The sequence below is a fragment of the Pleurodeles waltl genome, chromosome 7 (genome assembly GCF_031143425.1).
Source record: "Pleurodeles waltl isolate 20211129_DDA chromosome 7, aPleWal1.hap1.20221129, whole genome shotgun sequence".
In the NCBI taxonomy this organism is placed as follows: Eukaryota; Metazoa; Chordata; class Amphibia; order Caudata; family Salamandridae; genus Pleurodeles; species Pleurodeles waltl.
Window position 1 is genome coordinate 193,382,865 of NC_090446.1, and position 14,500 is coordinate 193,397,364.

At 43.0% G+C, this 14,500-nt stretch overlaps 1 protein-coding gene across 7 annotated transcripts in view; it reads right to left on the minus strand.

The window, feature by feature from the left end:
- Positions 1-365: 365 nt before the first annotated feature.
- Positions 366-14,500, minus strand: part of PKIG (cAMP-dependent protein kinase inhibitor gamma) — a 417,015-nt gene continuing 402,880 nt past the window's right edge. For all 7 annotated transcript variants that reach the window (XM_069243555.1, XM_069243554.1, XM_069243551.1 and 4 more), the window contains 2 exons: positions 13,352-13,533; positions 366-1,332 (listed from right to left, as the gene is read on the minus strand). In XM_069243555.1, coding sequence (XP_069099656.1) covers positions 1,253-1,332; positions 13,352-13,499 — 228 coding nt within the window. In that variant the 5' untranslated portion in view covers positions 13,500-13,533 and the 3' untranslated portion in view covers positions 366-1,252. The remainder of the gene's footprint in view (positions 1,333-13,351; positions 13,534-14,500) is intronic.

Here is a 14,500-nt window from a genome sequence, read left to right on the forward strand (position 1 = left end):
GCTGGAGCTAGCGGAGTTTTTTCCCCGAGTGCCAAAAACTCAGTTGACTCACCGCCCACCCCGAGTTTCCACATTTACATCAATTGCAACACTCCATTATCAAGTGTTTTGGAACAATGTTTGAAACAAATGTGAAAAAAAAAAACTATATTTAAAATTATCTGTTTACTGTTTAAATCTGAAATAATCTGCAATCGCTAAATCTCCTCTTTCAATCAGGTATTTGTGTGAGGCAATGTCTACTCCAATACTGTATTTAGATAATGGCTGCAAAGTATGATTAAGTCGTAAATAGGAATAAACAAAAATCTTGATTTTCGATTTTTACAACCGGAAATATACTGAAGAAACAACTGACACAAACACACAAAAAAAACATTTTATTCAAGTGAAATATCGCCAAACAATAGGAAGAACGTTATTAGTTGTTAAGTAACTTCAACACAAAAGCGTATTTGCTATAAACAACTAAGAAATGTAATAAATACGTGTGAAGAATTTAAACAAACGAAGTCGGACTCAAAGAAGACTGCAATATTTTCTAAATCCTTCTTCCAAGAAAACATACCATTATTTTTAAAAATCTACACTTTTAAAAGGAAATAAAAAGTGAGTGTTTGGCAGTTTATGCAGAGTTTGTAAGGCGTATTTCAAAGTTTTGGAGGTTACATCTGAGTGTTAATTTTGGTCCTTTATGATTCTGTAAGGCAGTGCTCAAAGACAACTGACCATGCCTGAGCAGAAGAGCAATGTAAACCTTTGCATCATCACTAGGAAAAGTGGTTTCTCCATTTAACAAAAGACGATAAAAAAAAAATATAAAAAAAACGGTGAAATTTAAAGAATATTCTAATCTAAGAAACTGAAGAATAAATATTCCAATTGTACAATGTAAAAAATGTACCTTTATGCAATTATGGACTTGCCTGTATATTGTGCACATCAAAATTGCATATGTTTCTGTCAAGGAGCATTTCTATCAAAGGCAAGTATGGGAGAGCTCATCTTCAAGTGATGAGCAAATAATATTGACCTGTCACTAGCGTTGTCAGTCTCTCGGAGAGCAAAATTATTTTGAGGAACAATGCGGAGTGCAACTTCATGCAAGCGTCTCTGAACCAATTTCTCACCCTCCATTGTTATATTGAATGGAAATATTGTTATCGGTTAGCTCGCTGGTAGAATGCCATTGTCTCAAAATGTCCTTTCTCAGTTAAGTAATCCTTTCGCATTATTTGTTCCAAAGTTGTAATCATGATGCAGAGCTGCTATCTTGCCCTTCTGGTCTTTCCGCAGGTCCAGGATCCGCCGAAGAAGCACCCTCTTGTTTCTCTGCAAACAATACAGGGAGTGTTTGGAAACTTTAGAATACTTGAAGATTTAAAGCGTTTCAAGCATTGCATATAAAATTTCTCACAAACATGAACGAAACGATGGAATGTTTAACACCTAAGTAGCTTGATCGTTTTGCAGATGCCTGCCAATCTCTCTAAATGTCACAGAATTCAACAAGACTCTTCAATAGATTTCACTGTTAAAACTCAGCATTGTTCGACTGCTGTAGGGCAGGACCTAAAACCACTATGAGCATGCCAACCTTTATTTCATTCGGAACCTTGTCCCTGGCAAGTTTGTTCAAGTTTGGAAGAACATCCCCGAGCCTTGGAAACACGTATCAAAAAAGCACATTTATGATTCACCGTAATTATTCACAAATTACATGTACTTGTACTTTTTCGTTTATCAAAAATATCTTACTAAATTTAAGGCTTGCTCTGTGCTTAAACGTTTACCTTTTAATATTATTTTCATAGAGAACAAAATACCCTCTAAATAAAATAAAAAATCACACTTTAATGGGGGAGAAGCTGGCCTAAGAAGCCCATTTCAAGCAGACACCCATATGAAGCAAACTAGCATCCTGGCTATAGGATTCAGACTCCTGCATCAATCGTTTACCAATTATTTCAGAATATGAAATGACAATCCAATATATTACAAGGCCAGAGGCTCCTATTATTCCTCACTCACCTTAGCTTTATTAGTACAGCATCCAGAAAAAACACAACATATTAGAGAAAGGACTAAAATTCCGTCCTTAGTGATCTAAAAAACGACATTACCAAGAAGCTACGGGAGCATGGGCTTTAAAATTACAGTTGAGTAACTCTCAAATGAGTGCAAAACCATCAACCTCTTTTTCAGTGAAAAAAAATACATAAGATCTGGCAGTAGAGTGACAACACTAAGCCTTCTTCCTCTTAAAGTCCAATTCCTTTCTCTTGGCATCCGGCAATGGTCAACCTTCAAAACTCTAGCCCTCGCCTACTTCGATAACATACTCAACTCCCTCAAAGACACCTCCACTGGGGGTTGTGCCTTACTCTCGTTCTTCATCAGTGCTCAGTCTAGTGAAGCTCTTTCACTGCTACTCACACCTATCAATGCCTCTCTTACTCAAGGCATCCTCCCAGAAACTCTGCAATCAGGCCAGATCCTCCCACTATCAAAAAAGATAAATTAGACTGTGATGATCTCCCCAACTACAGGCCCATCAACTCACCTACCGTTCATTGGCAAAATCATCAAAAAAGCTGGCTATACTTACCTCAAGATTACATCTAAGGCATCCATCTCTTGCATGACTGCCTTCTTGCTTCATTTTATATAGCAGCATGGAGACAGCTTTTTTACACTTTGTTGATGATTACTCTTCCTGTCGCTCCTAACCACAGATGAAAATGGCATATGCCTCCTTGTATTGCTGGACCTCTCAACTGCCTAGAACGTCATTGACAATCTAACCCTCATCCATACCCCAAAGTCTTCAATGAGTTTCACTTGCAACATTCTTCAATGGCTCTGCTCCTACCTCACCAACCAAGGTTGCAGGAGATCTCCATCACCTGTAAAGTTCCCCCAGGGTTCTATAGTGTCCTCCGTCATGCTCAACTTCCACACTGAGCTCAGGAACGCCACTCAACAAAAATAGCATCTAAATTCGCCACATGCCAATGATACAAAATTCTACTTGAACACCTCTGCCACTCCAGGCAGCTAATACGTCAAACACAGCCTGAGGCCCATCCAGACGTGGATGCTCAGCACATACCTGAAGCTTTAGCCCACTGAAATGGAATTCCTTTATCTGCCAAAAAAAAAAAACAAGCAAGATATAGAATTAAAGTGTCATTTTGGCATGAACCTTGATGGCTTTGAATGCCAAACTTTGACCAATGCCAGGTTAATTGGATTCACCCTGAACACCCTCCTCCCCAGTAAGGAGCACATGGCCAAGGAAACAAAGATGCCAGTTATCAGCGGTATCTATTGAAGAAAGTGAAACAATTCCCTTCTGAAAGCATCTTCATTTCTACTGTTCATGCCCTCATACTCTCATGCAAGGATGGTGGAAACCCCCTGTTCAGTTGCCTTCCATTCTCCACACTGGCAACCTTTAGGGCATCTAAAACAGCCAAAAAATGTCTTGTGAAGGGTCTGAGAAATTCTGATCACATCATCCCCATATTGATAGAACTCTATGGTCATCCTTTGCCGGCAAGCACTATCTTCATACTCAGCAGTATCATAAACTAAGGCATCACGAACTGCGCACCCCTATATGGCTGACAAGCTCAATATCTTTGATGGTTTTTGGACCATGGACAGAGTGGACACCACTAGATTAGATTCAAGTGTAAAAAAGAGAAAAAACACCAAGACAACAAGTCTTTTCTATCTATACAATAAGAATCTGGAACAAAAATTCTGTATCCACAAGGAACGCCCCAAAACTGTTCTAATTCAGGAAAGACTTTAAGATGCATCTCTTTAAAGAACACTACATCATGGTGCTTTAATAGTGCATAAACCAGATACATTTCAAATCACTTGTTTACTCTGCCCTTATCTTTGACCCTGTTCTGCACTTATGTTACGCTAAGTTAGGTGGATTTGTATGGCACCAACTTATCACCTGTGAGAGTATTCAGGCGCTAGAGCAGGAGCATAGGTCCGGCAGAGCTCCTAGTTCAACAGCCAGGTCTTCAGCTTCTTGTGGACGCTGAGGAGTGGAGTAGCAGTTCTGACATTCCAGTTTTTGATGGTGATGAAGGAGAAGGAGCGCCCTCCTGTCTTGCTCCAGTAGATGTATGGGATTAGTGAAAGGGAAAGAGAGGTGGAGCATAGTTGTCTGGAGAGATGCAGAGTTGAAGTAGGTCGTTGAGGGAGGTTACTCTTGTGTTGTGGTGGGCCTTGAAGGTGTGGCTGAAGGGCCTGAACTTGCAACTTTTCTTGATGGGTTGCCAGTAAAGTTCAGAGATGGGTAGTTATATAGATACTTCTTTGGATGTCTAGGATGAGTCTGATGGCAGTGTTTTTGATCGTCAGGAGTTTCTGCGCAAGTTGATTGGAGATGCTACAATAGAGTGCATTTCCGTAGTCGAGTCTGCTTCTCATGAGGTCTTGCATGACCGTGTGTCTTGTGTACATGGGTATCCATTTGAAGATCTTGCAGAACATTCTAAAGATGTAGCAGCAGAAAGCAATCACAGCATTGCCCTGTTTTTTTAATCATTAGTTTATCATCAAGTATATTTCTGAGGTTTCTGGTGTGGCCTGTGGGGGTGGGCGTTGAACCCAGGGCGGGTGGCCACCAGGACAAGTCCCGTGGGGAGTTTTTGTTTCCAAAGATCAGGAACTTTGTTTTGTCCATGTTGAGTTTGAGGCAGTTTTATCGCATCCAGCTTGCCAGGTTGGACATGCAGGCTGTGAAGTTGGTTGTGGTGGTGTGGTTTGTGTCAGTGAAGGAGAAGATGAGCTCAGTGTTGTTGGCGTAGGAAACAATGTTGATGAAGTGGGTTCTTATGATGTGGGTGAGGAGTGCCATCTATATGTATAAAATAGGGTTGGCTGAGGGTATAACTCTGGGGGTGCCGTAGACTAGCTTCTTGTATTCGGAGGTTCGAGTGGAGAGTCTGACTCACTGTGTCTTGCTGGAGAGAAAGGAGATGGTCCACCTCAGTGCAGAGCCTTGGATACCCAAGCCTTGGAGTCTGCCAATGAGGGTGCCATGGATGACGGTGTTGAACGCTGCCAGGAAGTTGAGCAGGATGAGGACGGAAGTTTCTTCTCTGTCCATGATGGACTGGATGTCATCTGTTGGTGCCAGGAGGGTGGTTTCCGTGCTGTGGAACCCTGAGTGGGTGTTCGAGATGGGTTGAGAGTTGCTTGTTAATCTATTTCTTCAGAATTTTGGCTGGGAAGTGTAGGAGGGAGTTGGGCCTTAAGTTGCTGAGGTGATTTGATGCTTTCAACAGAGTTCACACTAAATAAATACCACCAACATACACATATAAGGCTTAGAGTAACAACTGCTTTGGACATGACCAGGGACTGTAGGATTTTTTTTTTTTAGAATAGGCTCCTAAAATAGTAATACTCACTACACTCCCTTTTGCGGCAAATCAACTTAAGAATACTACGCATTTTCTCTCTGGTGCCCCAACTTTCAAATACACTACATAGAAATTTCCTCCCTAAACCACATTTGTTTTCTTCCCATTGTTTCTAAAGCTTGACCCTGTTCTGGGAAATGTCATTCATCAATCAATCAATCAATCAGTACATTTGTAGAGCACGCTACTCACCTGTGAGGGTCTCAAGGCGCTTGTAGGGGTGGGGGTGGGGAGGAGGAGCTGCTAGTGCTCGAACAGCCAGGTCTTGAGCTGTCTCCTGAAGGTCAGCAGGTCCTTGGTCTGCTGTAAGTGGATGGGGAGGGTGTTCCAGGTCTTGGAGGCGAGGTAGGAGAATGGTCTGCCGCTGGTTGTTGTCCTGTGGATGTGCAGGATGATGGCGAGGGCAGCGGATCGGAGCTGTCAGTTTGGGGTGTAGAAGGCGAGTCGTTCATTGAGGTATGCTGGACCGGCGTTGTGGAGTGCTTTGTGGGTGTCGGTGAGGAGCTTGAAGGTGATCCTCTTGTTGACGGGGAACCATTGTAGGTCTCTCAGGTGGGCTGTGATGTGGCTGTGACAGGGGATGTCGATTGTATGATTTGGGTCAGTCAGTCATGGGAACTAAGTCCTCTAAGCTGACAGTTAGGAATCTAGATAACGTCAACTTTGGCCATTACAAAGAGTTATGTTTCTCAGTGAATTACAACTAAAGGAATCCGACTGAGAAAAGTTCACACAGGGCCACCCAACTGGAAGAGTGATCAGTTCCAAGAGGAAGTAAGGATGACCTGCCAAAAGGAGGTTCGTGAGGCCCAAAAGACTAAAGCAATACCAGCAGCATTATATGATTCAGAGTAATGGGGAATAGGCTGGCTTAACTGCCTGACAGTACGAGAGAACAGCTATTTTAGGAGTATGGGAAACTCAACAAAAACATAGAAATTGGTGATTCCATCATCGAGTACTTAAACCGTTCACCTTCTGGTAGGGGTTATGGTCAGGCACTCGATCCTCCATGTATAGAGAGGTGCGCAATCACTGAAGGATGTTTGTTACGTGGGGCTGAGGCTGGCTGGGAAGCATGAGCAGCACTTGCCGAAGCTTCCTGGTGCTAAAGTGGTAGCTCTTGGCCTAATAAGCTGGTTGTGTATATTATGAGGCCAAGAGTATAATATACCTGCCAAAGAGGGCTTGTGGTCCTAAGATCAACACATTTCTATTTTTTATACCCTCTATACACTAGGCTGAAGAGAAGGCTTAGACCCTTTCCTAATTGTCAATGTACTAAGAGCAGTAACAGTCATGGCTTTCATTAAGAACAACATGGTGTTGAAGAAGGACTTAGCAACAAAAATGGCTGCAAGCACAGATGGCCTATGAGAAGAAAGTGGGCTTAGGAGAAGGACACCTGGTTTAGGTGGGGGGAGTGAGGGTACAGTTAGATGATTAGCATAGGCTATAACTTCATATTTGAAGCTGTGTTCAATTCAGCTGCCTAACTCTGCACCATTTTAACTTCAACTCCTAAATATACAAACATACATACAGACTCAGAATCATTTCTGATGGCATCAACATATTTATATGTAAAGGTGACCCCTCGCAAGAGGAGTGTAAAGACACTCAGCCTTATTTATAACATCAATGGTCTGCATCTGTCCCCCGAGGAGTGGATTGTTCTTAGACAACTGGCAGGACAGGGAATGTTGAGCCCACCATGGAGTGTCAGCTTTTTCCCCAGCAAGAGGAGCGCACAGGAAACAGGGGCGCTTCTTTACTGCTCTGGTACCATTCAAAATAAACAAGATCTAAATTGTTGATGTTAAGGGTATCATCCATGAGGTTGCCCAGATTGCTTGCTACCTGCCTTGCTGTAGGTGGTGCACTAATTCTTGAGGCCAGCACTCATCAGACCTGCTCTTATCAAACAGAATAATTCGTCTTATCTCTATTAGGTTGTATAAAGTTCTGTTTGACCCACTGAACAACAGATCTCAGGCAAACACAAATTGTAATTCTGGTAATGTCATGATTATCCACTATACATACCACCAATAAGATAATATTTAAAAGCCCTAACCAGTTACTATTTTAGCCAATATAAAAACATTGAATAGGGTGGGGGTAAGGAATGAATACTGATACACCCCAAACACAGTGCTGGTCACCTCTGATCTAAATGGGCACGGATAGATACCTTGTGTCCTACTTGGGGGTGGGGGGGGGCAACATTAAGCTATGCCAGTGTTCTAGATATATTCCTATTTCATACATCCACTTTGTTAGAACTGTTTGGGGGACCGTATCAAAGGCTGCTGAAAGTTCTAACAGGATTAGGGCAGAAAATCCTATTTAGTTTTATGCAAATATTTGTCAGCGGGCCCGGTGGCCTGATTTGTCAGCGGGCCCAGTGGCCTGTATTTCCACCCTTTAGTAGATTGAATCTATCCAGGCGAAAGATAGGCACGTCAACGTGCTCAGAGAGGTAAGTGTCTAATGTTGTGCAATTCAGTGTCTTTTCAAATAGATTTGCCACCTCTTCTCCTGCCTTCCCCTGGCAGTCCAACTGAATTAGTTTATGATGGTAGGAACTGCTGTGGCTAAATCAGGATTGGCTGTCGAATGAAGCCAGGTTACTGCATTAAAGCAGACATAGGTTCTTGAGGAGGAGGACAAATTCCGAAGTTCAACTGCATGGTTATGGGGTGATATGGCAGTTAAGTAAAGGCATTTCAAGTCGAGGATTTCACAGAGCTGTCAGTCATAAAACACTTTCCTAATTTCAATCCTGCTTCCCTATAGGACCTGCACCTTCATTATTCCTCCTCCTTAACTCCCCTTTTTCCCCAAGATTAGCACTGACAGAGTCCCTAAAAGCTGGGCTTGCAGCCGAGCAAGAAAACCCAAATGACCACTAGGGGGAATGGACCAAATGTAGTATTTGGTGAGTGCTTAATGCAGGTCTCATATTATTGGTCTACCCTATTTATATAAACGAGCAGATTGCATGTATAAGTAATTCTTATCCCACATTCTGGGCTAACATGTCCAGGCACAGACGGCTGCAGATAGACTTGCCTTAGGCCTAGACACATCACAACCATGTTTTATCCATCTCAGCAGCCAACCACTACACCATAGCAGCAGACGGGAAAACTCATCCCAAAATAACGTCTAACTACTAGACAGGGCTCGGGACAAAAAATATGTACAACCACTCCAGCCAGTATCGTGGAACAACCCCCAGAAGAAAGGGTATAAAAGAAAATGCTGTTCCTGTAACTCACTGGACAAGGACGACTGTTCCCTTCAGCCACAAGGTATTGGTAAAAATTAATTTACAACTGCAGACCAAAATCCACAGGAGTTAACCATCCCGCTCTTTGACATTTCCTAGGGACTTCTGACTCTGCCAGTACATAAGACTCTGACTCTCTGGCATCCAGTGATCATTCTTGGTTGGGGGCAGAGTTTCAGCACACCGTTTGCTCTCTTCTTCAGGCTGTTTATGTCTGTTTTCATTGTAGGATCCCTGGAAAGTATGTTTTCTTGCTACCTCATCTCCAAACTTAGGAACCCCTCACCTACTGCCAGAGCTAACACCTAGCACCATTCCTTGCTCTTTCGTTGAGGCTTGCCTGGCCTTCCATCTGCAACACTTCTTCCTGCCAGCAATTCAATTTCTTTGCTGTCCATACGACCACGTAGCTCTTATTTATCCACTGACCCATGGGATCACTCACTGCAGATGACCCCGAAAGTATACACCAGCTTTTCTAGAGGTCCCCAAATGTGATCACTAAAGTACTTGAACACTAGGACAGAGTTCACTCCTGCATAGGGAACTGTGTGCTTGAAGCTCCACGGTAGGCTTGTAAATAGGCTACTACACTATTGCATTATGGAGCTAATACAATATTTTGTTTGTCCCTACATGCTTTGCCCATTTTGCTTTTTCTATACTTCATCTGCGAGTGTGTTCAATTGTCCCCAGGTTTGTCTCTATACCTGCATTATTTCTAGTAGTGATATGCTCTCCCCTCGGGCATCAAACACCAGTGAACGGACAATGTCCAAACTGTGATGGAAATGATTTTGTTTGCATTCTTCTCCCCACAACCCAGGATGCCTGCTGGTCGTTGCACTCAAACTACCCCCGAAAGGTGGCATAGTGAGGACTCGTTTTTGCCACTCTGTACCTCGAAACCAGCAGAAACACCCCTATATGGAAACTTTCATTAACGAAAAATAATTTGCAACCAATTCTTGTCTTGTAATACAGTCACTAAACAAACCCATTGAATGCGTTTCTTTACTTGGGTACAGAGGCCACGAAAAATAGGTTGCACCATGCCCAGGGCAATCTGGTAATAAGTCCTGCACCTCGCCTTCAACCTCAGAGCGTATTCGGCACAGGATTTAGCTAAGCCAAGTAGGATCCAGGCAAAGAGTGTATGCTTTGCCCATTCCAAAGCCAATCCAAGCCGTTCATCCTTACTCAGAGACCTGAATATTCCTGATAAATCTATAACGGCCTGATAGTCTTCAGCTGCCCCACCCTCTGCTCACACACAACAGGTGGAGGTGGTCATGGTAGCACAGTATGCACAAACATACTCCCTGATCCTTGGGCAAGGCAGCGGAGCTAAAAAGTGCAAAGGATTGACAGATGTCTTAAACTCTGGGTCATTAAACTGACCCTCGCCCTGTGAAGGCCAGGGAGGTGGAAGGGCCAGCACATTTTCAGCCTCCTAGCACCCATTTAGTGACTAAGTGGTTTGGGGATGAACTCTGGATAGGGAACATACCAATTCTGCTCACTTTGACGCCATTTTGTCATCATTTCCAAGTCGATTTACCGCTGGCACCTAGTGACCTTCGAAGGAAGTGGAGCACAATAAATACTTGGCTTGAAGTCCAACTAGCAAGCTGGACTTCTCGGAGGGTTTGTGTGTGTCGTTCCTCAAGAAAAGTTTGAACAAATGAGGTCATGTAGTGTGTTTTAAAGTACAATTTTCACCTAAATGTGCCCAAATCCTAGAGGTTATGAAAAAGCACTGATCCCATTTTTTTTTTCCAAACCATACGATGGACACACCCATATGTAACAAAATACATCCAATGTATTAGGGAGAGCATTTCGTCATGGTTTCCCCCACATGTCAAAAACTACATTTAATATGCCAGTGCCAGAATTTTGACATTTATTCCGTCCATATATCAAGGGGACCCTCATGTAAAAAAAAAAAAAGTATTTCTAGTAGGTTAGGACAGCATTTTATCATGGTTGCCTCTTGCCCAGATGTAATGGTTGTCCTCTAAATGCCAAACACGACCTATAATGTGAGAACACCAGCATTTATCCATTGATAACCCATATGCCAAGATTTGCGTACACCAGCTCTAGAATGTTTCCATCTGTGCCCCATATGCCAAGAATTACCTCTAGGACACCAGGGTCAGCATTTTACCACAGGTGTGTATTATGCCAGGAATTCCATTCAGTATGCCAGCATTTTTCCATAGTTGTCCCAAAAGGCAAGTATTAACTTTGGTATGCCAGTATTAAGTATCACCTCTAGTATGCCAGTACTAAGCATTACTCTAGTATGTCAGCATTTTTTTTTTTTACATATACTATAATGCGAGGAATTACCTCTAACAGCACAGCATTACCATTTTGCAATGGGTGTCTCTGTAAACCACGAATTACCTTCAGTATGCCAGCTGCAACTGCAGTCGCGCAAGCACAACTCCATATTTCTCACTAATGCTCACATTCCCTAGCTGACACAGTCTTTCTCAAACTCACTTATTTTCACTCACTTTGATTCACTCATTGACTCACTCAATCTCACTCAGTTAACACTCACTGTCATTCACTCTCACATTCTTTCTCACTCGCACTTACTCATTCTCACTCAGTGCTTGCACTCAATTTTACTTATTTTTGCTTACTTTTATTCTATCGTTCTCACTCTTACTATCGCTCTCATTCATACTCACTGCCACTCACTTTGTCAGTCACTGTTTCTCACTTTCACTCGGATACACAGACATACTGTTGCTCTCTTTTGCTCTCATACAGAGACGCACTCACACCAACAAAACATTTAGGAGCATTATGTTTTTTAATTACCTTACCGCCTGCTGAGATCTCATTCGGCTCCTTCTGCTCATTTTACCCTCCGGGAAACCACACAGCTCATTTCTGCTTCAGCCGGCACTGGAGCATGAAACTGAAACCTCAAACATGCGGAGTCAGTGTCGTTGCTTTTTCACCCACCCTTTGCCAAATCAATGACGAGTTGTGAAGGGGGGGGGGGGAGGGCGACGGGCTCATTGATGTGTAGCCCGGGACACTGCAGGGCTTAATGCTACAACAACCGAGGCGTCACTTAGCTGCGACACTTCAGCGGTGAAAGATTGGGGGGCGGAGGGGTTACTGAGGTATGCAGGGACTGAAGCCAGGGCTGGACCTTCAGCAAGCTTGGACAATCGTCCAGCTTTTGCCAGACAGTGACTCCAGCTGCTATAATCGCACCGCCACCCTGACTTTTTTCTACGTCAATGGGGGGGGAGCGCCCAAAGCTCCTCCTGCTAGAGAACTCATCTTCCCCATCCCTCTCCTGTTCTCCCAAACAGCCTCCCTTCACCCACACCCATGCGGTTGACCATACTCATTGAAGACCTGCTTTGAGCACGTGGGAGAGTTAAAGCAACCCTGATTAGCGTAAATCTGGGCCCGCACAGTACATTTCCTTTTCCCAGGGTTTAACTCAAACTTTGGAGAAAACGTGCAAAGATATTTTGCCACCCAGAATACGTGCACACGTTTGCTCCCAACTCGCAATAGGACCCTTAATATTTGTTATGGAACTGTAACTCGTCACATGCCCCAACGTAACACTGCAGATGAGATTATATGCTGATAATGTCCCTGCTGGTGTAAATGTAAGGAAATCCCATATGTGTTATTTGCACCTCTTGCTACCTGAGCAGAGGGATGAATGACCACAAGAAATGCTGATACCTTCCATGGCTCCGAGTTTCAAAAGAGAACTCTTTCTGCTGGCCGAGTACCGAGAAGCTCTTTGTGTATATTCAGTGGCACATCCCAGTTAGGTTGTGAGGAAGAAATGGTTTCACACATTCCTTTTAAAGAACGGGATTACAAACCATGAGCCAGCGATTACTTTAAAGCACAAATGACCATTTAATGAAAAAACTAATGCTGGTAGAACCATTTCCATGTCTCAATTGAAGAAAATGTACCTTGCACACCTAACTTCTACTGAGGTGCACTCGAAGCGCCACCTGCTGGTGAAAATTACATCACAATTAATGGATGAGGGTGTGCTGACAATTCTAACCGTGAATAAAACGTAATACTACAGAAAATCTGGAACTAGGGTGAATTACCGTAGATTTGCAGTAAAGGCTGAAACACAAGTATTCCCAGTGGAAGGGATAGAGTGGGCTTTCGAAGGTGGTTATTAAGGACAATGTCGCAACTCCGAATGTTCACAAACTTTTTCAATTGCTTCCCCCCCCCCCCCCGAAAAAAAAACTCAATGAGTGTACACTTAGCTGCCAAAAATACTGGAGTAAGGTACCAATTTAATAGAATTATATATTTACAGGGATTATTCTTGTGGGATTTTCTCCACACTAAAAAACAGTTCTTACCTACGAAAGTAAAATCAGGATGTATTTGCATATTAGCTCTAACTGTAAAGAGGCATATTTACCTTTTTTTGTCTCGCAGAGTTCAGTGCGCAGACATATAGATTTTTGGAACTAAAGCAGTAACTTTAAGAAGTTCCTGGGAGAAGCATACAATTTGCAAAGGTCTTACTTTCTGAAAAGGCCTCACAGCTTTTAGTATAGTTACTTACCAGATCCTCCAATTGCAAGGTCTCCCATTTCACCGGATAACTCCCTTACACTCCCAGATCCGGGCTCTCCTTTGATATCAGGAACAGCATTTCTACGCCCAGTGCGGTCACAGGTAATAAAATCGGTGTATGCGGACTCAACCTCCATTACGGTGCTTTCATATCAGAAAATAGGAAAAGTCCTGGAATTAAACAAATATAAGCGGATAATCTTTCTTCCACGTCTTCTTATCTGTACGGTTTATTAGCAGTTTTACATAGAAGAAACTACACAAAAGCTGACACATCACTTCACAGAAGAACAAGTTACCAGTTCCAGCTTACATAAAATGAACCAAATAACATGCACAAGCAAAAAGATTCAAGTAAAATAACACAGTAATACAAGCTGCATTATGTAGATGAAAAGAACACCAAGTGACCAAGTTAAACATTAGATGTGGTGCTGGAGAACAGCTGAATATATTATATACAGTGGATATTTCCAAATATATGTATGTCAGGCTGTTCTTTCCTCCGTGCATGGTAGATAGGCAGTAGTTTTTTCTTTGAATTGAAAGAGTGGGCAAGCTTCCCCAACAGTGCTTAATTTGTAAATAAAAACGTGCCGGGGCCCAAAGCTCTCCTCTTAATCACGCGGCTGCTGCAATTGACTGTGTGAACACGGAATACTGAAATTCTGAAGTCATCTCGGGCCTCTTCAATCCATTTACAACCACTCCCTGCCACTTCAGCTCACTCTGCAGCTTTCTGCTTTCGACCTTTGAGACGCTTTTTCATTTTGGTCTTCCTCCATCTTTCCCATACGTGTCTTTTGCTTGCAGCAAATGCTTAAGGCAGAAGATTAAGCGCCGGCCCTCAAAAATAAGTGCCGGTGCTCAGCACCGGAAACAACAAGCACAAATTACGCACTGTTCCCCAACAAAGAAGACGGCCCACCGGTACATCTTGCTAAGATTTGGGACACTGGGGAACTGACTGCAGCATTGCAAGTTCACAGTCTAGTCTATTCAGATGACATCCTGGTAGCCGTCTTTAGGGAGTTGCGCTGTTAAGCAGTACAGCAGGTTGGCACTTCTTACACCATGCTGTTGCCAGGGAAGAGTTGAGGAAAAAAAAAAAAAAAAGATGACGTGCGGGATTATTGAA